Genomic DNA, 19,752 nt, shown 5'->3' on the forward strand with positions numbered 1-19,752 from the left:
GGGCGTGTCAGTTAGAACCTGTCTCACTGTCCACATGGGATGGCCAAGTTTCAGCAGCGCCTTGTCCAGGTGGACTGGGTCGATACAGATCCTGACCGCGCCAGTGTGGCTGAAACCCAATCTGTGGCCTTGTCAATGGGAGCGATGCCACCCAGTGTCGTTATCCGGTCCAGCCCATTGAATACTTTCTGCTTCATCACAAGGCGGATCCTTCTGGAAGCACAGACCATGGCTGGTACCGAGTCACCCAGCCTCATACAATACATTACAGGAAACTTCCCAATGGGGTAACAGTTGAATAGGTCTTTATATTCCGGGCCTGGAGGTACAGAGTGTGGTTCCGGGCCTGGAGGTACAGAGTGTGGTTCCGGGCCTGGAGGTACAGAGTGTGGTTCTGGGCCTGGAGGTACAGAGTGTGGTTCTGGGCCTGGAGGTACAGAGTGTGGTTCCGGGCCTGGAGGTACAGAGCGTGGTTCTGGGCCTGGAGGTACAGAGTGTGGTTCCGGGCCTGGAGGTACAGAGCGTGGTTCTGGGCCTGGAGGTACAGAGTGTGGTTCCGGGCCTGGAGGTACAGAGTGTGGTTCCGGGCCTGGAGGTACAGAGTGTGGACGTCTGGATCAGGGTGGATTAGCCCCAGTCTGACACTGTCCCGGAGACCCAACGCAGCTTTACAATCCGGACTGGAACTGGAAACTGGATCGAGCCCAAGATAGGGTGCAAAGTCTTATCTTGTGGTCAGCACGGTGGCACAGTGGTTAGCGCTGCTGCCTCACAGCGTCAGGGACCTGGGTTCGATTCCGGCCTTGGGTCACTGTCTGTGTGGAGTTTGCACATTCTCCCCGTGTCTGCGTGGGTTTCCTCCGGGTGCTCTGGTTTCCTCCTACACTCGTGACTCGTGCGGGCAGTGGGTGCAGGCAGTGGGTGTGGGTGCTGGTATTGGGTGCGGGCAGTGGGTGCGGGCAGTGGGTGCTGGCAGTGGGTGTGGGTGCTGGTATTGGGTGCGGGCAGTGGGTGTGAGCAGTGGGTGCAGGCAGTGGGTGCGGGCAGTGGGTGCTCGCAGTGGGTGTGGGTGCGGGCAGTGGGTGCGGGCAGTGGGTGCGGGCAGTGGGTGTGGGCAGTGGGTGCAGGCAGTGGGTGCTGGCAGTGGGTGCAGGCAGTGGATGCGGGCAGTGGGTGCTGGCAGTGAGTGTGGGTGCGGGCAGTGGGTGCAGGCAGTGGGTGCAGGCAGTGGGTGCAGGCAGTGGGTGCGGGCAGTGGGTGCGGGCAGTGGGTGCTGGCAGACGTGCTGTTTAGGTGGATTGGCCAGGCTGAATTGACCCCAGTGTCAGGGGGATCAGCAGGGTAAATATATGGGGTTACGGGAATAGGGCCTGGGTGGGATTGTGGTCGGTGCAGACTCGATGGGCCGAATGTCCTCCTTCTGCACTGCAGGGATTCTATGATTGTCAGCTTGGATCTTGTTTGTCTTCCTCGTGGGGATCATGAGTTGGATTCAATTGGAATTTGAGTTGGGTTTTTGGAGCAAGGAGAGATTGGATTCGGGTTTTCCCGGTCCACCCTGACTTAGGGATCTCCACTGGCTTTGTAACTTTAAGAATGGAGTAAAAAATTAAAATATAAAAAAGAAATGACTGGCTATGATGTGGCTGCGGGAAAAGGGTGCTGGCAGTGCGTGTGGGCAGTGGGTCCGGGCAGTGGGAACTGGCAGTGGGTGCTGGCAGTGGGTGCTGGCAGTGGGTGCGGGCAGTGGGTGCTGGCAGTGAGTGCGGGCAGTGGGTGTGGGCAGTGGGTGCTGGCAGCGCGTGTGGGCAGTGGGTCCGGGCAGTGGGAACTGGCAGTGGGTGCTGGCAGTGGGTGCTGGCAGTGGGTGCGGGCAGTGGGTGCTGGCAGTGGGTGCTGGCAGTGGGTGTGGGCAGTGGGTGTGGGCAGTGAGTGCGGGCAGTGGGTGCTGGCAGTGGGTGCTGGTGGTGGGTGCTGGCAATGGGTGCGGGCAGTGGGTGCTGGTGGTGGGTGTGGGCAGTGGGTGTGGGCAGTGGGTGCTGGCAGTGGGTGCTGGCAGTGGGTGTGGGCAGTGGGTGTGGGCAGTGGGTGTGGGCAGTGGATGCGGGCAGTGGGTGCGGGCAGTGGGTGCGGGCAGTGGGTGCGGGCAGTGGGTGCGGGCAGTTGGCACGGGCAGTGGGTGCTGGCAGTGGGTGCTGGCAGTGGGTGCGGGCAGTGGGTGTGGGCAGTGGGTGCTGGCAGTGGGTGCGGGCAGTGGGTGTGGGCAGTGGGTGCGGGCAGTGGGTGTGGGCAGTTGGTGCTGGCAGTGGGTGCGGGCAGTGGGTGCGGGCAGTGGGTGTGGGCAGTTGGTGCTGGCAGTGGGTGCGGGCAGTGGGTGCTGGCAGTGGGTGCAGTCAGTGGGTGTGGGCAGTGGGTGCTGGCAGTGGGTGCGGGCAGTGGGTGTGGGCAGTGGGTGCTGGCAGTGGGTGCGGGCAGTGGGTGCTGGCAGTGGGTGCGGGCAGTGGGTGCGGGCAGTTGGCACGGGCAGTGGGTGCTGGCAGTGGGTGTGGGCAGTGGGTGCGGGCAGTGGGTGCTGGCAGTGGGTGTGGGCAGTGGGTGTGGGCAGTGGGTGCTGGCAGTGGGTGCGGGCAGTGGGTGCGGGCAGTGGGTGCTGGCAGTGGGTACGGGGCAGTTGGCACGGGCAGTGGGTGCGGGCAGTGGGTGCTGGCAGTGGGTGCGGGCAGTGGGTGCTGGCAGTGGGTGCGGGCAGTGGGTGCGGGCAGTTGGCACGGGCAGTGGGTGCTGGCAGTGGGTGCGGGCAGTGGGTGCGGGCAGTGGGTGCTGGCAGTGGGTACGGGGCAGTTGGCACGGGCAGTGGGTGTGGGCAGTGGGTACGGGGCAGTTGGCACGGGCAGTGGGTGCGGGCAGTGGGTGTGGGCAGTGGGTACGGGGCAGTTGGCACGGGCAGTGGGTGTGGGCAGTGGGTACGGGGCAGTTGGCACGGGCAGTGGGTGCGGGCAGTGGGTGCTGGCAGTGGGTACGGGGCAGTTGGCACGGGCAGTGGGTGCTATGGTTCTATTTGCCACATTTGTTGCAGCTTTTACCAAACCTGCGGTTCTGTTCTGTGAGTGAGGCTGCCGAGGGAATGTCCTGTGTTGCAAAGACCTCTCTTTCCTGCCTTAACCCTTAGCTCCTCCTTTCTGACAACTCATTCAGCGCAGAGTTACTGATGGCAGGATCCAGGGTGAAACCACTCTGGTGAAGGAGCTGTTTGCGAGTATCACTGTGGATCACACACAGCGATCTCACCCAACGTGGGGGCGAATGTCCCAAACTCACATTTCTTTGTTAGAGTTTTTAAAGTTAAAAGTTTAAAGTTAAACTTTATTTATTAGTCGCAAGTAAGGCTCACATTAACACTGCAATGAAGTTACTGTGAAATTCCCCTAGTCGCCACACTCCGGCGCCTGTTTGGGTCAATGCACCCTAACCAGCACGTCTTTCAGAAGTGTTTCACTGAATGTTTCACTCGGCAGGTTTGTGGTTGGTTGTATTGAATGTGTGTCTATCCAGTAGAATGTTCTTTATTGCCACGTATTTACGCTCCAGCTTTTACAGCAATATCTCGGGGGTCCTCCTTCTCTTTCTCTGTTTGAAAAACAAAAGACTCAGATTTCATGACAGCTTCAGGGGCCGCTAGGTTTAAGAGAGTGAACACTGGACCTTCTCCGAGTGCCTGATAGGTCGGCACCATGGTAGATACACCGTTCCTTTCCCGTTTTGTCCAGTGCCGCACTGTCAGAGGGCGGCACGGTAGCACAGTGGCTAGCACTGCTGCTTCACAGCTCCAGGGTCCCGGGTTCGATTCCCGGCTCGGGTCACTGTCTGTGTCGAGTTTGCACATTCTCCTCGTGTCTGCGTGGGTTTCCTCCGGGTGCTCCGGTTTCCTCCCACAGTCCAAAGATGTGCGGGTTAGGTTGATTGGCCAGGTTAAAAAAATTGCCCCTTAGAGTCCTGGGATGCGTAGGTTAGAGGGATTAGTGGGTAAAATATGTGGGGGTAGGGCCTGGGTGGGATTGTGGTCGGTGCAGACTCGATGGGCCGAATGGCCTCCTTCTGCACTGTAGGGTTTCTATGATTCTATGTTTTTGTCAAACACGAGAAGTTTGATGGGGTGAAATCACTGTGCTGTCCCCACTAACTCCTGATGCCAGCCACAAGTTACCGGGTTGCAATAACTGATGACTCGCCACTCACACAGCAGTGAGGGGATGGACTGTCCCCTTCGTTAACCTCCAGCACCGTCTTGTCCAGTACTGCGTTGGGGAACATTAATATCCACTATCGCGATTCCTGTATCCTTCCAGCTCAAACTGACTTCAAGAATGACTTCCAGAATCTTCTCCAGCCACAGTGCACCACCGGTTACAGAGGTACAGGTTCGCTATAACCTGTGTTATGCTCTGGTCGATGTTACCCGCTGTGTGACTGAGTGGCTGCAAACATCATTCAGACCCAACTGTAGCATCTCCACACATTGCAACATCCGCTCCCGTATCTGGGTGCGAGAGAATTCTGCTCCAATAAAACTCCTGGCTCAGCACAGACCATCCTTCACATTGTGAAAAGGTTCAGAGTTCAAGACCCATCCAGAGACCAGGCCACAAAATCCAACCTGGCACTCTCAGTGCAGTGCTGAGGGAGTGCCGCACTGTCAGAGGGTCAATGCTGAGGGAGTGCCGCACTGTCAGAGGGTCAGTGCTGAGGGAGTGCCGCACTGTCAGAGGGTCAATGCTGAGGGAGTGCCGCACTGTCAGAGGGTCAGTGCTGAGGGAGTGCCGCACTGTCAGAGGGTCAATGCTGAGGGAGTGCTGCACTGTCAGAGGGTCAGTGCTGAGGGAGTGCTGCACTGTCAGAGGGTCAGTGCTGAGGGAGTGCCGCACTGTCAGAGGGTCAGTGCTGAGGGAGTGCCGCACTGTCAGAGGGTCAGTACTGAGGGAGTGCCGCACTGTCAGAGGGTCAGTACTGAGGGAGTGCCGCACTGTCAGAGGGTCAGTGCTGAGGGAGTGCCGCACTGTCAGAGGGTCAGTGCTGAGGGAGTGCCGCACTGTCAGAGGGTCAGTACTGAGGGAGTGCCGCACTGTCAGAGGGTCAGTACTGAGGGAGTGCCGCACTGTCAGAGGGTCAGTACTGAGTGAGTGCCACATTGTTCGATGTTCAGGACTGAGGGAATGCCGCACTTTTCTCCAGGAATTTGCTGATGTTTACCAGTTATTTGTCTCTTTGCCACAAGAGGGAGCAGCTGCACCATGGGGGGGAACTCCAGACTGATCTCCATCAGCGACATGGGACAGTGAGTAATCACAGCGGTGGGACACCCTAAAGGGTCTGTTCCCAAACGGGGACAGGTGCAGTGTGCCATATCTGGCATGGGATGTCTGTGGGTTTCCTCCGGGTGCTCCGGTTTCCTCCCACAGTCCGAAAGACTGGTTAGGGTGCATTGGTCGTGTTAAATTCTCCCTCAGTGTACCCCAACAGGCACCGGAGCGTGGCGACTAGGGGATTTTCTCAGTAACTTCATTGTAGTGTTAATGTCAGCCTACTTGTGATACTGATAAATAAACTTTAAAAACATGTGATCTGGCATCATTATTACGCCAGTATCATTTATATTTCTGGTGTTAAGCCTTCCCTCCATCTCTCCCCGGCTGTCTTTATCCCCGGTATCTTCACACCCTTCAACATCTGCCTCCCCTACCCAGGGCTCAGATTTCACACCATTAGTCTCTGAGGTGCCTGCACCAATCTCCCTGATCTCGTTCTGATCTCTCTTTGAGGTTAAGGACAGTCCTCACTCTCCCTGCGGTCGGTGTGAGTTCTTGTCCTGGGTGGCTGCTGAGTTGATGATAAATCTTCATTTTTCTCCATCAGGTTCTGAGAAGTTGGGCCAAGTTTCTATTGTGTGGTTTCTGCTGACGCCCCGCGGTCTGTCTCAACCCTGTACAGGCTGGCTTGCGGAGCTTTTCCAGTGATTGTGTCTTCTGTCCGTTAGCCTCGGATCCAGGCTCTCTCCTGGAATCCCTACAGTGCAGAAAGAGGCCATTCGGCCCATCGAGCCTGCACCGACCACAATCCCACCCAGGCCCTATCTCCATAACCCCGTGCATTTACCCTAGCTGGTCCCCCTGACACTAAGGGGCAATTTAGCACGGCCAATCCACCCAACCTGCACATCTTTGGAGTGTGGGAGGAAACGGGAGCACCCGGGGGAAACCCACGCAGACACGGGGAGAACGTGCAGACTCCGCACAGACAGTGACCCGAGCCGGGAATCGAACCCGGGTCCCTGGCGCTGTGAGGCAGCAGTGCGAACCCACTGAGCCACCGTGCTCTCTCTGGGCTTCAGCATAGTAATTCACACACTCTGACTGAAGTTAAAGTTTTGTGTCAGCTTGTTTCTCTGTTCTTCCTCACTCTGTTTTATCCTCTCGGGGTCTTCATGCTGATGTGGTTTGATTCTTAGTGACAGAGATGAAAGCTATGTCCTCAAATTCCTACCCACTCTGATGAGAAACCATTCTCTTGTGCTGAGGATCGATACCTCAGAAAAATTAGATTAAGGCGTTCATTTTTCTCCAATAAATCCTGAATGGTTTGTGCTCCTCTCTTGGTCGCTCCATTTGTTTGAGGACAGCAGGGTGAACAGGTTACACAAACAAAGCCAGAGTCATTTCCAAAGTTTAAAATTGTTCATTTGTGAGTTGTGTCCGACACAGAAGTGTCTGGAATGCCAAACATTACATCAATTCTCCGGAGGGATTGAATGACAGTTTCTGCTGTGATCTGTCCAATCAGCTCTTTTCAATTCACTGGGAATGATAATCAGTGATAATAAGGAAGGTTTTCCCCTTCAGTTCAGACACGTCTGTTTCGAGCTGCTCCAGTCTTAGACCCGCATCGCACAAGATTCTCAGGACTGCTCTGACCCTGAGTCACGCTGTCTGCTGGAGGTGTGTATGTGTGAGGATCTTGTCCATTTGGTACATGACTCCGTACGTACCTTGTAGAGTTTGAGACATTGTTCTCTGGAACATTTGTTGAGTGGACGTTACGCCACAGAGCAATTTAGTGAAACAATAATGATGGCCGGACGTTAGAAATGTGATCAGAAAACCAGACTGTTTGTCGAGAGGCAATTGTTAAAATCCACGGTTCACGTCCAGATTTGGTTTATAAAGTTCCCTCGCCTAGTTTGACAAGACTCTCATCCAGTGAGGTCATTGGGTTGATCTCACTGATTTCCCAGGACAAAGCAGCCCCGCTTGGTTGGCACCACATCCACAAACATCCACTCCCTCCACCACCGACGCTCAGTGTGTACCATCTACAAGATGCACTGCAGCAACTCACCAAAGGTCCTTAGACAGCACCTTCCAAACCCACGACCACTTCCATCCAGAAGGACAAGGGCAGCAGATACTTGGGAACACCACCACCTGCAAATTCCCCTCCAAGCCACTCACCGTCCTGACTTGGAAATATATCGCCGTTCCTTCACAATCGCTGAGTCAAAATCCTGGAATTCCCTCCCTAACGGCATTGTGGGTCAACCCACAGAACATGGACTGTCGCGATTCAAGAAGGCAGCTCATCACCACCTTCTCAAGGGCAACTAGGGATGGGCAATAAATGCTGGCCACCAGTGACTCCCATGTCCCACAAATGAATGAAAAAAAATATTGAGTGGAGTTAAATCCACATAAATTCCTATCGAGCTCTCGGCTCTAACAATCCCTGAACCCTGTTTTGGTGAGATATCCCCTTGCTGCAGCTTTGATTTTATTTTAATCTTCACATTGTCCAAGAGCAAAGAGATGAAGCAGTTTCCCCTCAGTTTGCAGGGCTCTGCGATAATCAGTCTCTAATTTCCCCAAGCCTGGAAATCATTCTGAGAATTTGTTGCAGAATGTCGTGCTGTGATTCTCATTGGCTATTCTGTCCACCTGACGGATTGATTTCAGTTTTGGGAATGTTTTTCCGTGCAGTAGATTTCGAGCGACAGGGAGATCTTTATATTTCAGCTTCACCTGGAAATGGCCTTTCAGTTTTAGTGTAGTCACTCCAAAATCCTGCAGTTTGATAGCCGAGAGTTACAATCTAATCTGTTTGAGCCATTTGACATCGCCTGATGAAACAGAAGCCCCTGCTCCTGCGCCTAATTTAATCTGTCTGCTTTATCCATCCATCACTCGTGATCTGGCATCATTGTTATATCAGCAACTTGTAGCTTCTGATGTTAACTCTTACTGTTACAGCCCCGCTCGCCTCTCCCCAGCCTAATCCCCCTCTCCTCTCCCCCTCTCCCACTTTCCCTCCCTCTCCCCTTGTCCCCCCCACTCCCTCTCCCCTTGCCCCCCCACTCCCTCTCCCCTTGTTCCCCCCCCACTCCCTCTCCTCTTGCCCCCCCATTCCTTCTCCCCTGTCCCCCCACTCCCTCTCCCCTTGCCCCCCCACTCCCTCTCCCCTTGTCTCCCCCACTCCCTCTCCCCTGTCCCCCCACTCCCTCTCCCCTTGTCTCCCCCACTCCCTCTCCCCTTGTCTCCCCCACTCCCTCTCCCCTTGTCTCCCCCACTCCCTCTCCTCTTGTCCCCCCATTCCTTCTCCCCTGTCACCCCACTCCCTCTCCCCTTGTCCCCCCACTCTCTCTCTCCTTGTCCCCCCACTCCCTCTCCCCTTGTTCCCCCACTCCCTCTCCCCTTGTCCCCCACTCCCTCTCCTCTTGCCCCCCCACTCCCTCTCCCCTTGTCCCCCCACTCCCTCTCCTCTTGTCCCCCCACTCCCTCTCCCCTTGCCCCCCCACTCCCTCTCCCCTTGTCCCCCCACTCCCTCTCCTCTTGTCCCCCCACTCCCTCTCCCCTTGTCCCCCCATTCCCTCTCCCCTTGTCCCCCCACTCCCTCTCCCCTTGTTCCCCCCCCACTCCCTCTCCCCTTGTCCCCCCATTCCCTCTCCCCTTGTTCCCCCCACTCCCTCTCCCCTTGTCCCCCCACTCCCTCTCCCCTTGTTTCCCCCCCCACTCCCTCTCCCCTGACCCCCCCCTCTCCCCTTGTTCCCCTCTCTGTCGCCCCCTCTCTGTGTCTATATTCCCCTCTTGTTGATTGAGTTATTTAATTCCCTTTGGTCCACAGATGTGTGTTACAGTGAAAATGTCCCTGAAGTGGAGATCTTCAGCTTGTTGGAGGAGGGTTTACCGAGGTACACACTGAGGGCAGACACGGTGTATGGTTACAGTCACGATGACTGGTTAAACACTCCTCTCATACCGCCTGACATTGACATCAACCTCACACAGGAACAGATTGAGGAAACACTCAAGTATTTCCGTGAGTATTGGAGCGCGATACGGACTGCGGAAACTCAACAAGGCTCCTTTTTCAATTTGATTTGATTTATTATTGTCACATTAACATACAGTGAAAAGTATTGTTTCTTGCGCGCTATACAGACAAAGCATACCATTCATAGAGAAGGAAAGGAGAGAGTGCAGAATGTAGTGTTACAGTCATAGCTAGGGTGTAGAGAAAGATCAACTTAATGCAAGGTAGGTCCATTCAAAAGTCTGACAGCAGCAGGGAAGAAGCTGTTCTTAAGTCGGTTGGTACGTGACCTCAGACTTTTGTATCTTTTTCCCGATGGAAGAAGGTGGAAGAGAGAATGTCCGGGGTGCGTGGGGTCCTTAATTATGCTGGCTGCTTTGCCGAGGCAGCAGGAAGTGTAGACAGAGTCAGTGGATGGGAGGCTGGTTTGTGTGATGGACTGGGCTTCGTTCACGATCTTTTGTAGTTTCTTGCGGTCTTGGGCAGAGCAGAAGCCCAGACCAAGCTGTGATACAACCAGAAAGAATGCTTTCTATGGTGCATCTGTAAAAGTTGATGAGAGTCGTAGCTGACATGCCAAATTTCCTTAGCCTCCTGAGAAAGTAGAGGCGTTGGGGAACTTTCTTAACTATAGTGTCGGCATGGGGGGACCAGGACAGGTTGTTGGTAATCTGGACACCTAAAAACTTGAAGCTCTGGACTCTTTCTACTTCATCCCCATTGATGTAGACAGGGGCATGTTCTCCTTTACGCTTCCTGAAGTCGGTGACAATTTCCTTTGTTTTGTTGACATTGAGGGAGAGATTATTGTTGCCGCACCAGTTCACCAGATTCTCTATCTCATTCCTGTACTCTGTCTCATCATTGTTTGAGATCCGACCCACTACGGTGGTGTCGTCAGCAAACTTGAAAATCGAATTGGAGGGGAATTTGGCCGCACAGTCAGAGGTGTATAAGGAGTATAGTAGGGGGCTGAAAACACAGCCTTGTGGGGCACCAGTGTTGAGGATGATCATGGAGGAGGTGTTCATAAAGTCATAGAGGTTTACAGCATGGAAACAGGCCCTTCGGCCCAACTTGTTCATGCCGCCCTTTCTTTTTTGAAACCTCTAAACTAATTCCAATTGCCCACATTTGGCCCATATCCCTCTATACCCATCGTACCCATGTAACTATCTAAATGCTTTTTAAAAGACAAAATTGTACCCGCCTCTACTACTACCTCTGGAAGCTTGTTCCAGACACTCACCGCCCTCTGTGTATCTCTCCCCTCTCACCTTAAAATGATGCCCTCTAGTTTTAGACTCCCTACGTTTGGGAAAAGATATTGACTATCTAGCTGATCTGTGCCCCTCATTATTTTATAGACCTCTATAAGATGACCTCTCAGCCTCCTATGCTCCAGAGAAAAAAGTCCCAGTCTATCCAGCCTCCCCTTGTAACTCAATCCATCAAGTCCCGGTAGCATCCTTGTAAATCTTTTCTGCACTCTTTCTAGTTTAATAATATCCTTTCTATAATAGGGTGACCAGAATTGCACACAGTATTCCAAGTGTGGCCTTACCAATGTCTTGTACAACTTCAACAAGACGTCCCAACTCCTGTATTCAATGTTCTGACCGATGAAACCAAGCATGCCGAATGCCTTCTTCACCACTCTGTCCACCTGTGACTCCACTTTCAAGGAGCTATGAACATCTACCCCTAGATCTCTTTGTTCTGTAACTCTCCCCAACGCCCTACCATTAACTGAGTAAGTTCTGCCCTGGTTCAATCTACCAAAATGCATCACCTCGCACTTATCTAAATTAAACTCCATCTGCCATTAGTCAGCCCACTGGCCCAATTGATCAAGATCCCGCTGCAATTGGAGATAACCTTCCACACTGTCCACCACGCCACCAATCCTAGTGTCATCTGCAAACTTACTAACCATGCCCCCTATATTCTCATCCAAATCATTAATATAAATGACAAATAACAGTGGGCCCAGCACTGATCCCTGAGGCACACCGCTGGTCACAGGCCTCCAGTTTGAAAAACAACCCTCTACAACCACCCTCTGGCTTCTGTCAAGAAGCCAATTTTGTATCCATTTAGATACCTCACCCTGGATCCTGAGAGATTTAACCTTATGCAACAACCTACCATGCGGTACCTTGTCAAAGGCCTTGCTAAAGTCCATGTAGACAACATCAACTGCACTGCCCTCATCTACCTTCTTGGTTACCCCTTCAAAAAACTCAATCAAATTTGTGAGACATGATTTTCCACTCACAAAGCCATGCTGACTGTCCCTAATCAGTCCTTGTGTCTCTAAATGCCTGTAGATCCTGTCTCTCAAAATATCTTCCAACAACTCACCCACCACAGATGTGAGGCTCACTGGCCTGTAGTTCCCAGGCTTTTCCCTGCAGCCCTTTTTAAACAAAGGCACAACATTTGCCAGGTGTTGTTGCCTACCCTTACTGATTGTGGTCTGTGAGTTAGGAAGTTCAGGATCCGGTTGCAGAGGGAGGAGCCATAGCACCTTCCGAACCCATCACCTCCACCACCGAGAAGGTCAAGGGCAGCAGATACCTGGAAACCACCTGGAGATTCCCCTCCGGGTCACTCACCTTCCCGACCTGGAAATATATCAATCATTCCTTCACTGTCACTGGGTCAAAATCCTGGAACTCCCTACCTAACAGCACTGTGGGTGTACCTACACCACATGGACTCGCTCCCATGGGGAGTGGGGAGAATGTGGGACTGGCTTCCATGGGGAGTGGGGAGAATGCGGGACTCACTCCCACAGAGAGTGGGGAGAATGTGGGACTTGCTCCCACGGGGAGTGGGGAGAATGTGGGACTCGCTCCCATGGGGAGTGGGGAGAATGTGGGACTCGCTCCCACGGGGAGTGGGGAGAATGGGAGAATGTGGGACTCGCTCCCACGGGGAGTGGGGAGAATGTGGGACTCGCTCCCATGGGGAGTGGGGAGAATGGGAGAATGTGGGACTCGCTCCCACAGGGAGTGGGGAGAATGTGTGACTCGCTCCCACAGGGAGTGGGGAGAATGTGGGACTCGCTCCCACAGGGAGTGGGGAGAATGTGGGACTCGCTCCCACAGGGAGTGAGGAGAATGTGGGACTCGCTCCCATGGGAAGTGGTTGAGGTAAACCCAATAGATAGATTTGAGGGGAAGCTGGATGAATTAAGGGTGAGGAGGTGAATACCAGCACAGAGTGGGTGGGCTGAATGGCCTGTTTCTGTGCTGTAAACATTGTAATTCGATGAGAATCTCAGGGATTTTAAAAGTTTGCAAGATTATTCTCAATCCTTGACGTCAATCAGAATTAATTCTAAGGTCACAAAGCGGGAGCTGGGATTTGATTATCTGTTTTCGAAGTGAATCTGCAGATAAAACTCTGAGCTCAGGACTGGCATTGCAAACTCGATCAAAGACAACAGCGGGACCCCCGCAAAACCCAGAGAGCACTCTGAGCAATATCTCAACACACACACTGGCCAGACTCACACATACTGACACACACACACACACTGACACACACACACTGACACACACACTGACACACACGTACCCACACACTGACACACACACACACACACACTGACACACACACACTGACACACACACTGACACACACATACCCACACACTGACACACACACACACACTGACACACACGTACCCACACACTGACACACACACACACACACTGACACACACATACTGACACACACACTGACACACACATACCCACACACTGACACACACACACATACTGACACACACACACATACTGACACACACACACACACTGACACACACACACTGACACACACAAACACACACACTGACACACACACTGACACACACACACATACTGACACACACAAACACACACAGTGACACACACATACGCACACTGACACACACACACTGACACACACACGCTGACACACTAACACACCCACACACACACACTGACACACACACACTGACACACACACACACTGATACACACATACTGACACACTAACACACCCACACTGACACACACACACACAGACACACTCACTGACACACCCACACACACACTGACACAAACATACACACACACAGACACACACACACACTGACACACACACACTGACACACACACTGACACACACTTACCCACACACTGACACACACACACATTCTGACACACACACTGACACACACACATTGACACACACAAACACACACACTGACACACACACACACACTGACACACACACTGACACACACAAACACACACAGTGACACACACATACGCACACTGACACACACACTGACACACACACGCTGACACACTAACACACCCACACACACACACTGACACACACACACTGACACACACACACACACACACACTGAGACACACACACTGACACACTAACACACCCACACACACACACTGACACACACACACACAGACACACTCACTGACACACCCACACACACATACCCACTGACACAAACATACACACACACACACACAGACACACACACACACACTGATACACACATTGACGCACACACAGACCAGACATACACACACATACACACACCCTCTCCCCCGCAACCTCACCCTGCCCCTCTCCCCCACAGTATCACCCCCGCCCCTCTCCCCCGGGGCCTCACCCCCGCCCCTCTCCCCCGGGGCCTCACCCCCGCCCCTCTCCCCCGAGGCCTCACCCCCGCCCCTCTCCCCCGGGGCCTCACCCCCGCCCCTCACCCCCGGGGTGTGTTTAGCTGCTTCCTCCACCAATGCTAAGGGCAGGTTGATTCTGTAGTGTGTGTGTGTGTCAGTGTGTGTGTGTCAGTGTGTGTGTGTGTGTGTGTGTGTGTGCCTGTGTGTCAGTGTGTGTGTGTGTCTGTGTGTGGGGGTGAGGGGATGTTTCTGGGTGCTCTCGCTGGGGTGAATGCAGCTTTGCCCCGTTGTAAGTTCCCTGATTCAGATTTACTGTAACATTGACCGTGGAATCAACCATTCCCCAATCTGCAGGGGTTGGGGTTAAAACCCATCAAATACCAACTCCAATTTCAGAATAACATTTGGTTAAATATTTACAGAGAAAATCTCTTGAACTCTGGAGAATAGTTCGGGATGAGCAATATCAAAGTGTGGAGGTTTATTTTTATAAAAAGCCCTTGAACAATCTTGCTGTCTCCCTCCTGAGTTGGATTTGGTTCTCGGTTGGGTCTCGGTTGGGTATTATTGGATGTGACATGTTTATAAACCCGGTCAGTGCTCAGCCGAGCGTTCAGTCAATGGATGGCAGGAACACCAACAGATATTTACAGCTGCGAGGTTGGCAGCGAGCGAACGTGTTTAGCTGCTTCCTCCACCAATGCTAAGGGCAGGTTGATTCTGTAGAAACCTGAAGCTGGAAATTCCAGGAGGAATCGGCTCAAATTGCGTGGATCTGGGAACTCGGAGGCAATGGAGACGTGGAGCAGTGAAGACAAAGGGGATGATGTGTCTGAGTGGGACAGCGATGTGATGCAGTGCGCCTTACGGGAAGGTACGATGAGGGAGGGGGTCTCGCCACAGTCACACTCTGTTCAGGGGTCTCTCGGTGGGACAGTTATTATTCCAGCAAGGTTTTGTATCAGAGACACTTTGCAATTTGGGAACCTGTTGGTGAGAGAAATAATCTGTCGATATTGAGGACACCCTGAATCAGATCAGAATCTCGGTCAATTCTCCCTCAATCCCCCGCCTCACTGAAACTCGGCTTGGGAAGGGGAATCTAATGGGAAATGAATGCTTACTGGATGGAAGGAGCGTTTGCAATAATCACAACCCCATAAATTCAGCAGGGATCCTGTCGGGAGCCTCCAATTGGTGAACTGATCAGTGATGTCTCCATTTGTGGGGTGGGTGGAGGGGGTGCCAGAGCGGGCATGGGGTGCAAGAGAAGGTGAAGAGTGTGAGGGTGTGTGTCAGTGTGTGTGCATGTCTGAGTGTACCTATGTATGTGTGTGTGTCAGTGTGAGTGTGTGTGTGAGTGAGTGTGTCAATGTGTATGTGTGTGTCTGTATGTGTGTGTTAGTGTGTGTGTAAGTGTGTCAGTGTGTGGGTCAGTGTGTGTGTGTGTCTGTATGTGTGTGTGTAGGTGTGTCAGTGTGTGGGTCAGTGTGTGGGTCAGTGTGTGTGTGTGTCTGTATGTGTGTGTTAGTGTGTGTGTAGGTGTGTCAGTGTGTGGGTCAGTGTGTGTGTGTCTGTCAGTGTGTGGGTCAGTGTGTGGGTCAGTGTGTGTGTGTGTCTGTATGTGTGTGTGTCTGTATGTGTGTCAGTGTGTGGGTCAGTGTGTGTGTGTCTGTCAGTGTGTGGGTCAGTGTGTGGGTCAGTGTGTGTGTGTGTCTGTATGTGTGTGTGTCTGTATGTGTGTCAGTGTGTGGGTCAGTGTGTGTGTGTGTCTGTATGTGTGTGTGTCTGTATGTGTGTCAGTGTGTGGGTCAGTGTGTGGGTCAGTGTGTGTGTGTGTCTGTATGTGTGTGTGTCTGTATGTGTGTGTGTAGGTGTGTCAGTGTGTGGGTCAGTGTGTGTGTGTCTGTCAGTGTGTGGGTCAGTGTGTGTGTGTGTCTGTATGTGTGTGTGTCTGTATGTGTGTGTGTAGGTGTGTCAGTGTGTGTGTCAGTGTGTGGGTCAGTGTGTGTGTGTGAGTGTTTTTGTGAGGTGAGTGTGTGGAACGTGCTGTTGCCCACGTCCTGTAACAGCGCGGGGCGGTCGGGCGCGAGGGGGGAGCTGGAGAGCTGATTGCTGCTCCCGCTCTCTCAGAGTGTAAACTCACTGCGCCCCCACCCCCCCATCCCAAACCCCCTCACATCGACTCCCCTGGGCGGGGAACCTGGATGGAGGGAGGGTGTGAGGATGTGGAGAGCGCGATGGACAGGAGTGGGTGTGTGGGTAGGTGGTGGTTGTGTGGGAGGGGGCTTGTGTGTGTGGGTAGGGGGTTGTGTGAAGAGGATTGTGTGGGAGGGGATTTGTGTGGGAGGAGGTTTGTGTGGGAGGGGGTTTGTGTGGGAGGGGGTTGTGTGGGAGGGAGTTGTGTGGGAAGGGTTTTGTTTTGGAGGGGGTTGTGTGGGAGGGGGTTTGTGTGGGAGGGGGCTGTGTGGGAGGGGGCTGTGTGGGTGGGGGTTGTGTGGGAAGGGGTTGTGTGGGATGGAGTTGCGTGGGAGGGGGCTGTGTGGGAGGGGGTTGTGTGGGAAGGGGTTGTGTGGGAGGGGTTTGTGTGGGAGGGGGTTTGTGTGGGAGGGGTTTGTGTGGGATGGAGTTGTGTGGGAGGGGGCTGTGTGGGAGGGAGTTGTGTGGGATGGAGTTGTGTGGGAGGGGGCTGTGTGGGAGGGGGTTGTGTGGGAAGGGGTTGTGTGGGAAGGGGTTGTGTGGGAGGGGGCTGTGTGGGAGGGGGCTGTGTGGGAGGGGGCTGTGTGGGAGGGGGCTGTGTGGGAGGGGGTTGTGTGGGAGGGGGTTGTGTGGGAGGGGGTTGTGTGGGAAGGGGTTGTGTGGGAGGGGGTTGTGTGGGAGGGGACTGTGTGGGTGATGTGCTCCCACTGGTCTCTGACAGAATGGAACAGATTGAACCTGAGTCTGGGCCAGGGTTTAATTATCAGGATGTTAATGATTCGGGAACAGGCGGAGAGTCTGGAATTCCTGACAGGGATTGAATGTGCAGGGAGAGCTCACACATCCAATCAATGTCCCGCAAACACACTGCTTACCCCATCCCCCACGGCTAACCCTAACCGACACATCCAGGACACTAAGGGGCAATTTAGCATGGCCAATCCACCTAACCAGCACATCTTTGGACTGTGGGAGGAAACCGGAGCACCCGGAGGAAACCCACGCAGACACGGGGAGAAAGTGCAGACTCCACACAGACAGTGACCCAAAGCCGGGAATCGAACCAGGGACCCTGGTGCTGTGAGGTAGCAGTGCTAACCACTGTGCCACCGTGCTGCCTGTCTGCACCCACAGCGCTGTTAGGGAGGGAGTTCCAGGATTTTGACCCAGCGACAGTGAAGAAACATTAATGAAGAGGATTTTACCAGGTTGAGGCCGGGAAGTGTCTCTGTCAAAGTTCCATTCCGGGGATGATCTGGGCTTTGTCGATCCAGTTATATTTTTATTATAATTTCTTTGATCATTAGGATCCCTTTTGCAGTTGGAATTCCCGCCTTTTCTTGCTCCCGTTATTATTTCAGGAGCAGTGGGGTTAGGGGTGATCCCAACATTGCGACGTGGGGGTCAGTGATTCAGGGATTGTGTGTGGATCCTCCGGCCCAGGGGAACTCGGTGCCCCTCCTCCGTGTTCGCCAAACCGCTGGCAGCCTCTCGAAAGGGTTAATGTGAGAGCGAGGCGCAGAGTGAGAGTGCGTGGCACGGGTGAGCTGGCGAGGGGGTTTGGAAATCCAAGAGTTAAACCCTGAGCTGTCACTCCTCATTCCACAAATCACCGTCAGACACTCTGTGTGAAAATAACGTCCAATTAATGGAACAAAGAGGTGACCTCTTGGACCATTAGTGAGGAGAGGGCTGGGGGGAAGGGGCTGGGAGGGAAGGAGGCTCTGGGAGGAGGGGGATGGGGGTGGGTGGGGAGAGGCGAGTGTGCGGAACGTGCCGCTGCCCACGTCCTCTAACAGCACGGGAGAGAGGGTCGGGCGCGAGGGGGGAGCTGGAGAGATGACTGTGGCTCTCGGTTTCTCAGAGTGTAAACTCATTGTGCCCCCACCCCCCCCCCCCCCCCCTCCCGTCCCAATCTCCCACACATCGTTTCCCCTGGGCGGGGAATCTAATACATGGGGACACTGTCCCAGGATGGTGAAGGGGGGGTGGGGGGAGGGGTGTGTTATTTAGGGCTGAGCTAAGGGGTAGATTTAATGTTGACCTAACACTAACCCCTACCCCCGCTTCCGACCCCCCACCCAAACCCCCTCCTGCTCCAACCCTCATCCCACCCTCAAAACCCCCTCCCTTCATTTTCCTCCCCACTTCCCATAATCCTTAATTCCTGAAGAGACCAGCACTCCGTCATATGTTTAACGATGGGATCAAGATTTCCAAAGATTCACCTTCCTTTGAGAGAAGAAATGTCTCCCTCATCTCAGTGGGAAATCACTGACCCCCCTGGGACTATCCTGGGTCAGTGCCCCTCTGTTTTAGATTCCCCGCCCAGGGGAAACAATCTCTCAGTAAGAAGTTTAACAACAACCAGGTTAAAGTCCAACAGGTTTATTTGGTAGCAAAAGCCACACAAGCTTTCGGAGCTCCAATGTGTGGCTTTTGCTACCAAATAAACCTGTTGGACTTTAACCTGGTTGTTGTTAAACTTCTTACTGTGTTTACCCCAGTCCAACGCCGGCATCTCCACATCAAAACAATCTCTCAGCAGAGGGAGAATGTTCTAGATTTCACTGAAATCACCTCTCATTCTTCTAAATTCTGGAGGATATAATCCCGGTTTACTCAGCCTCCCGTCACCAAACAGCCCCCTCATCCCAGGGACCAGTCTGGTGAACCTTCGCTGTACCGTCTCCAATGCCAGTAATGTCTTGTCTGCGCACAGTGTTCCAAATGGGCAGCTCTTAGCATTTAGAATCAATTTGGAGAGAAGCGGGAAGCTGGTGTCCCAGCCTGCAGGACTGTCGCTGACTGAGACAAACATTCATCCCCAGGCTCCCAGCAAACCAGCTGCTGAATTCTGCTGTGGGGAGGGGAGAGGGAGGGGGGTGGGGAGCAGGAGGTGAGGAGAGCGGGGGCGAACGGGGGCAGGAGATGTTGGGGAGGGGGGAGCAGGAGGTGGGGAGAGGGAGCGGAAGTGGGGATGGGAGAGGGAGATGAAGAGGGGATCGTGGGGGGTAGGGGAGAGGGAGATGGAGAAGGGAGCAGGAGGTGGGGATGGGAAAGGGAGATGGGGGGGGTAACAGGGGGCTCTGGTTTTGGGGCTTAGCGCACACTGATCACTGTCTGCTTCTCTCCTCAGTTCTCTGTGCGGAGCGAGTGGGCCAGGTCACAAAGACATACTGTGACATCGAGGCAGTCACCCACTTACTGGAGGAGGTGAGACAGCAGCAAGAATCACTCTATATCCTAGTGGCTGGAGCCAGCCATCCGTCAGCATAGCGTGCAGATCATTAGTGAAATATTCAGCAGCTCGAGCAGGAGGTTATGTAACTCAGTGAGTTGTTGTCAGGCAGAATATTCTGCTGAAAGGGCGCTGGGTGCAGATTCAACAATAACTTCCCAAAAGAAATTGGACAAATCCGTGAAGGGAAAACATTTTGGAGGAGAGTGCGACTGACTGAGTGACTCTTTGAAAGGGCTGGCAAAGGCCATGATG

The 19,752-nt window shown here is 53.7% G+C and overlaps 1 protein-coding gene across 1 annotated transcript in view; it reads left to right on the forward strand.

Annotated features, from left to right (window-relative positions):
- Window positions 1–19,752, forward strand: part of LOC144500800 (trafficking kinesin-binding protein 1-like) — a gene marked incomplete at its 5' end in the record, with an annotated part of 83,393 nt that overhangs the window by 1,714 nt on the left and 61,927 nt on the right. The window contains 2 exons of the mRNA XM_078224264.1: window positions 9,166–9,360; window positions 19,396–19,472. Coding sequence (XP_078080390.1) covers window positions 9,166–9,360; window positions 19,396–19,472 — 272 coding nt within the window. The remainder of the gene's footprint in view (window positions 1–9,165; window positions 9,361–19,395; window positions 19,473–19,752) is intronic.

This window comes from Mustelus asterias, chromosome 11 (assembly GCF_964213995.1).
Source record: "Mustelus asterias chromosome 11, sMusAst1.hap1.1, whole genome shotgun sequence".
Taxonomy (NCBI): domain Eukaryota; kingdom Metazoa; phylum Chordata; class Chondrichthyes; order Carcharhiniformes; family Triakidae; genus Mustelus; species Mustelus asterias.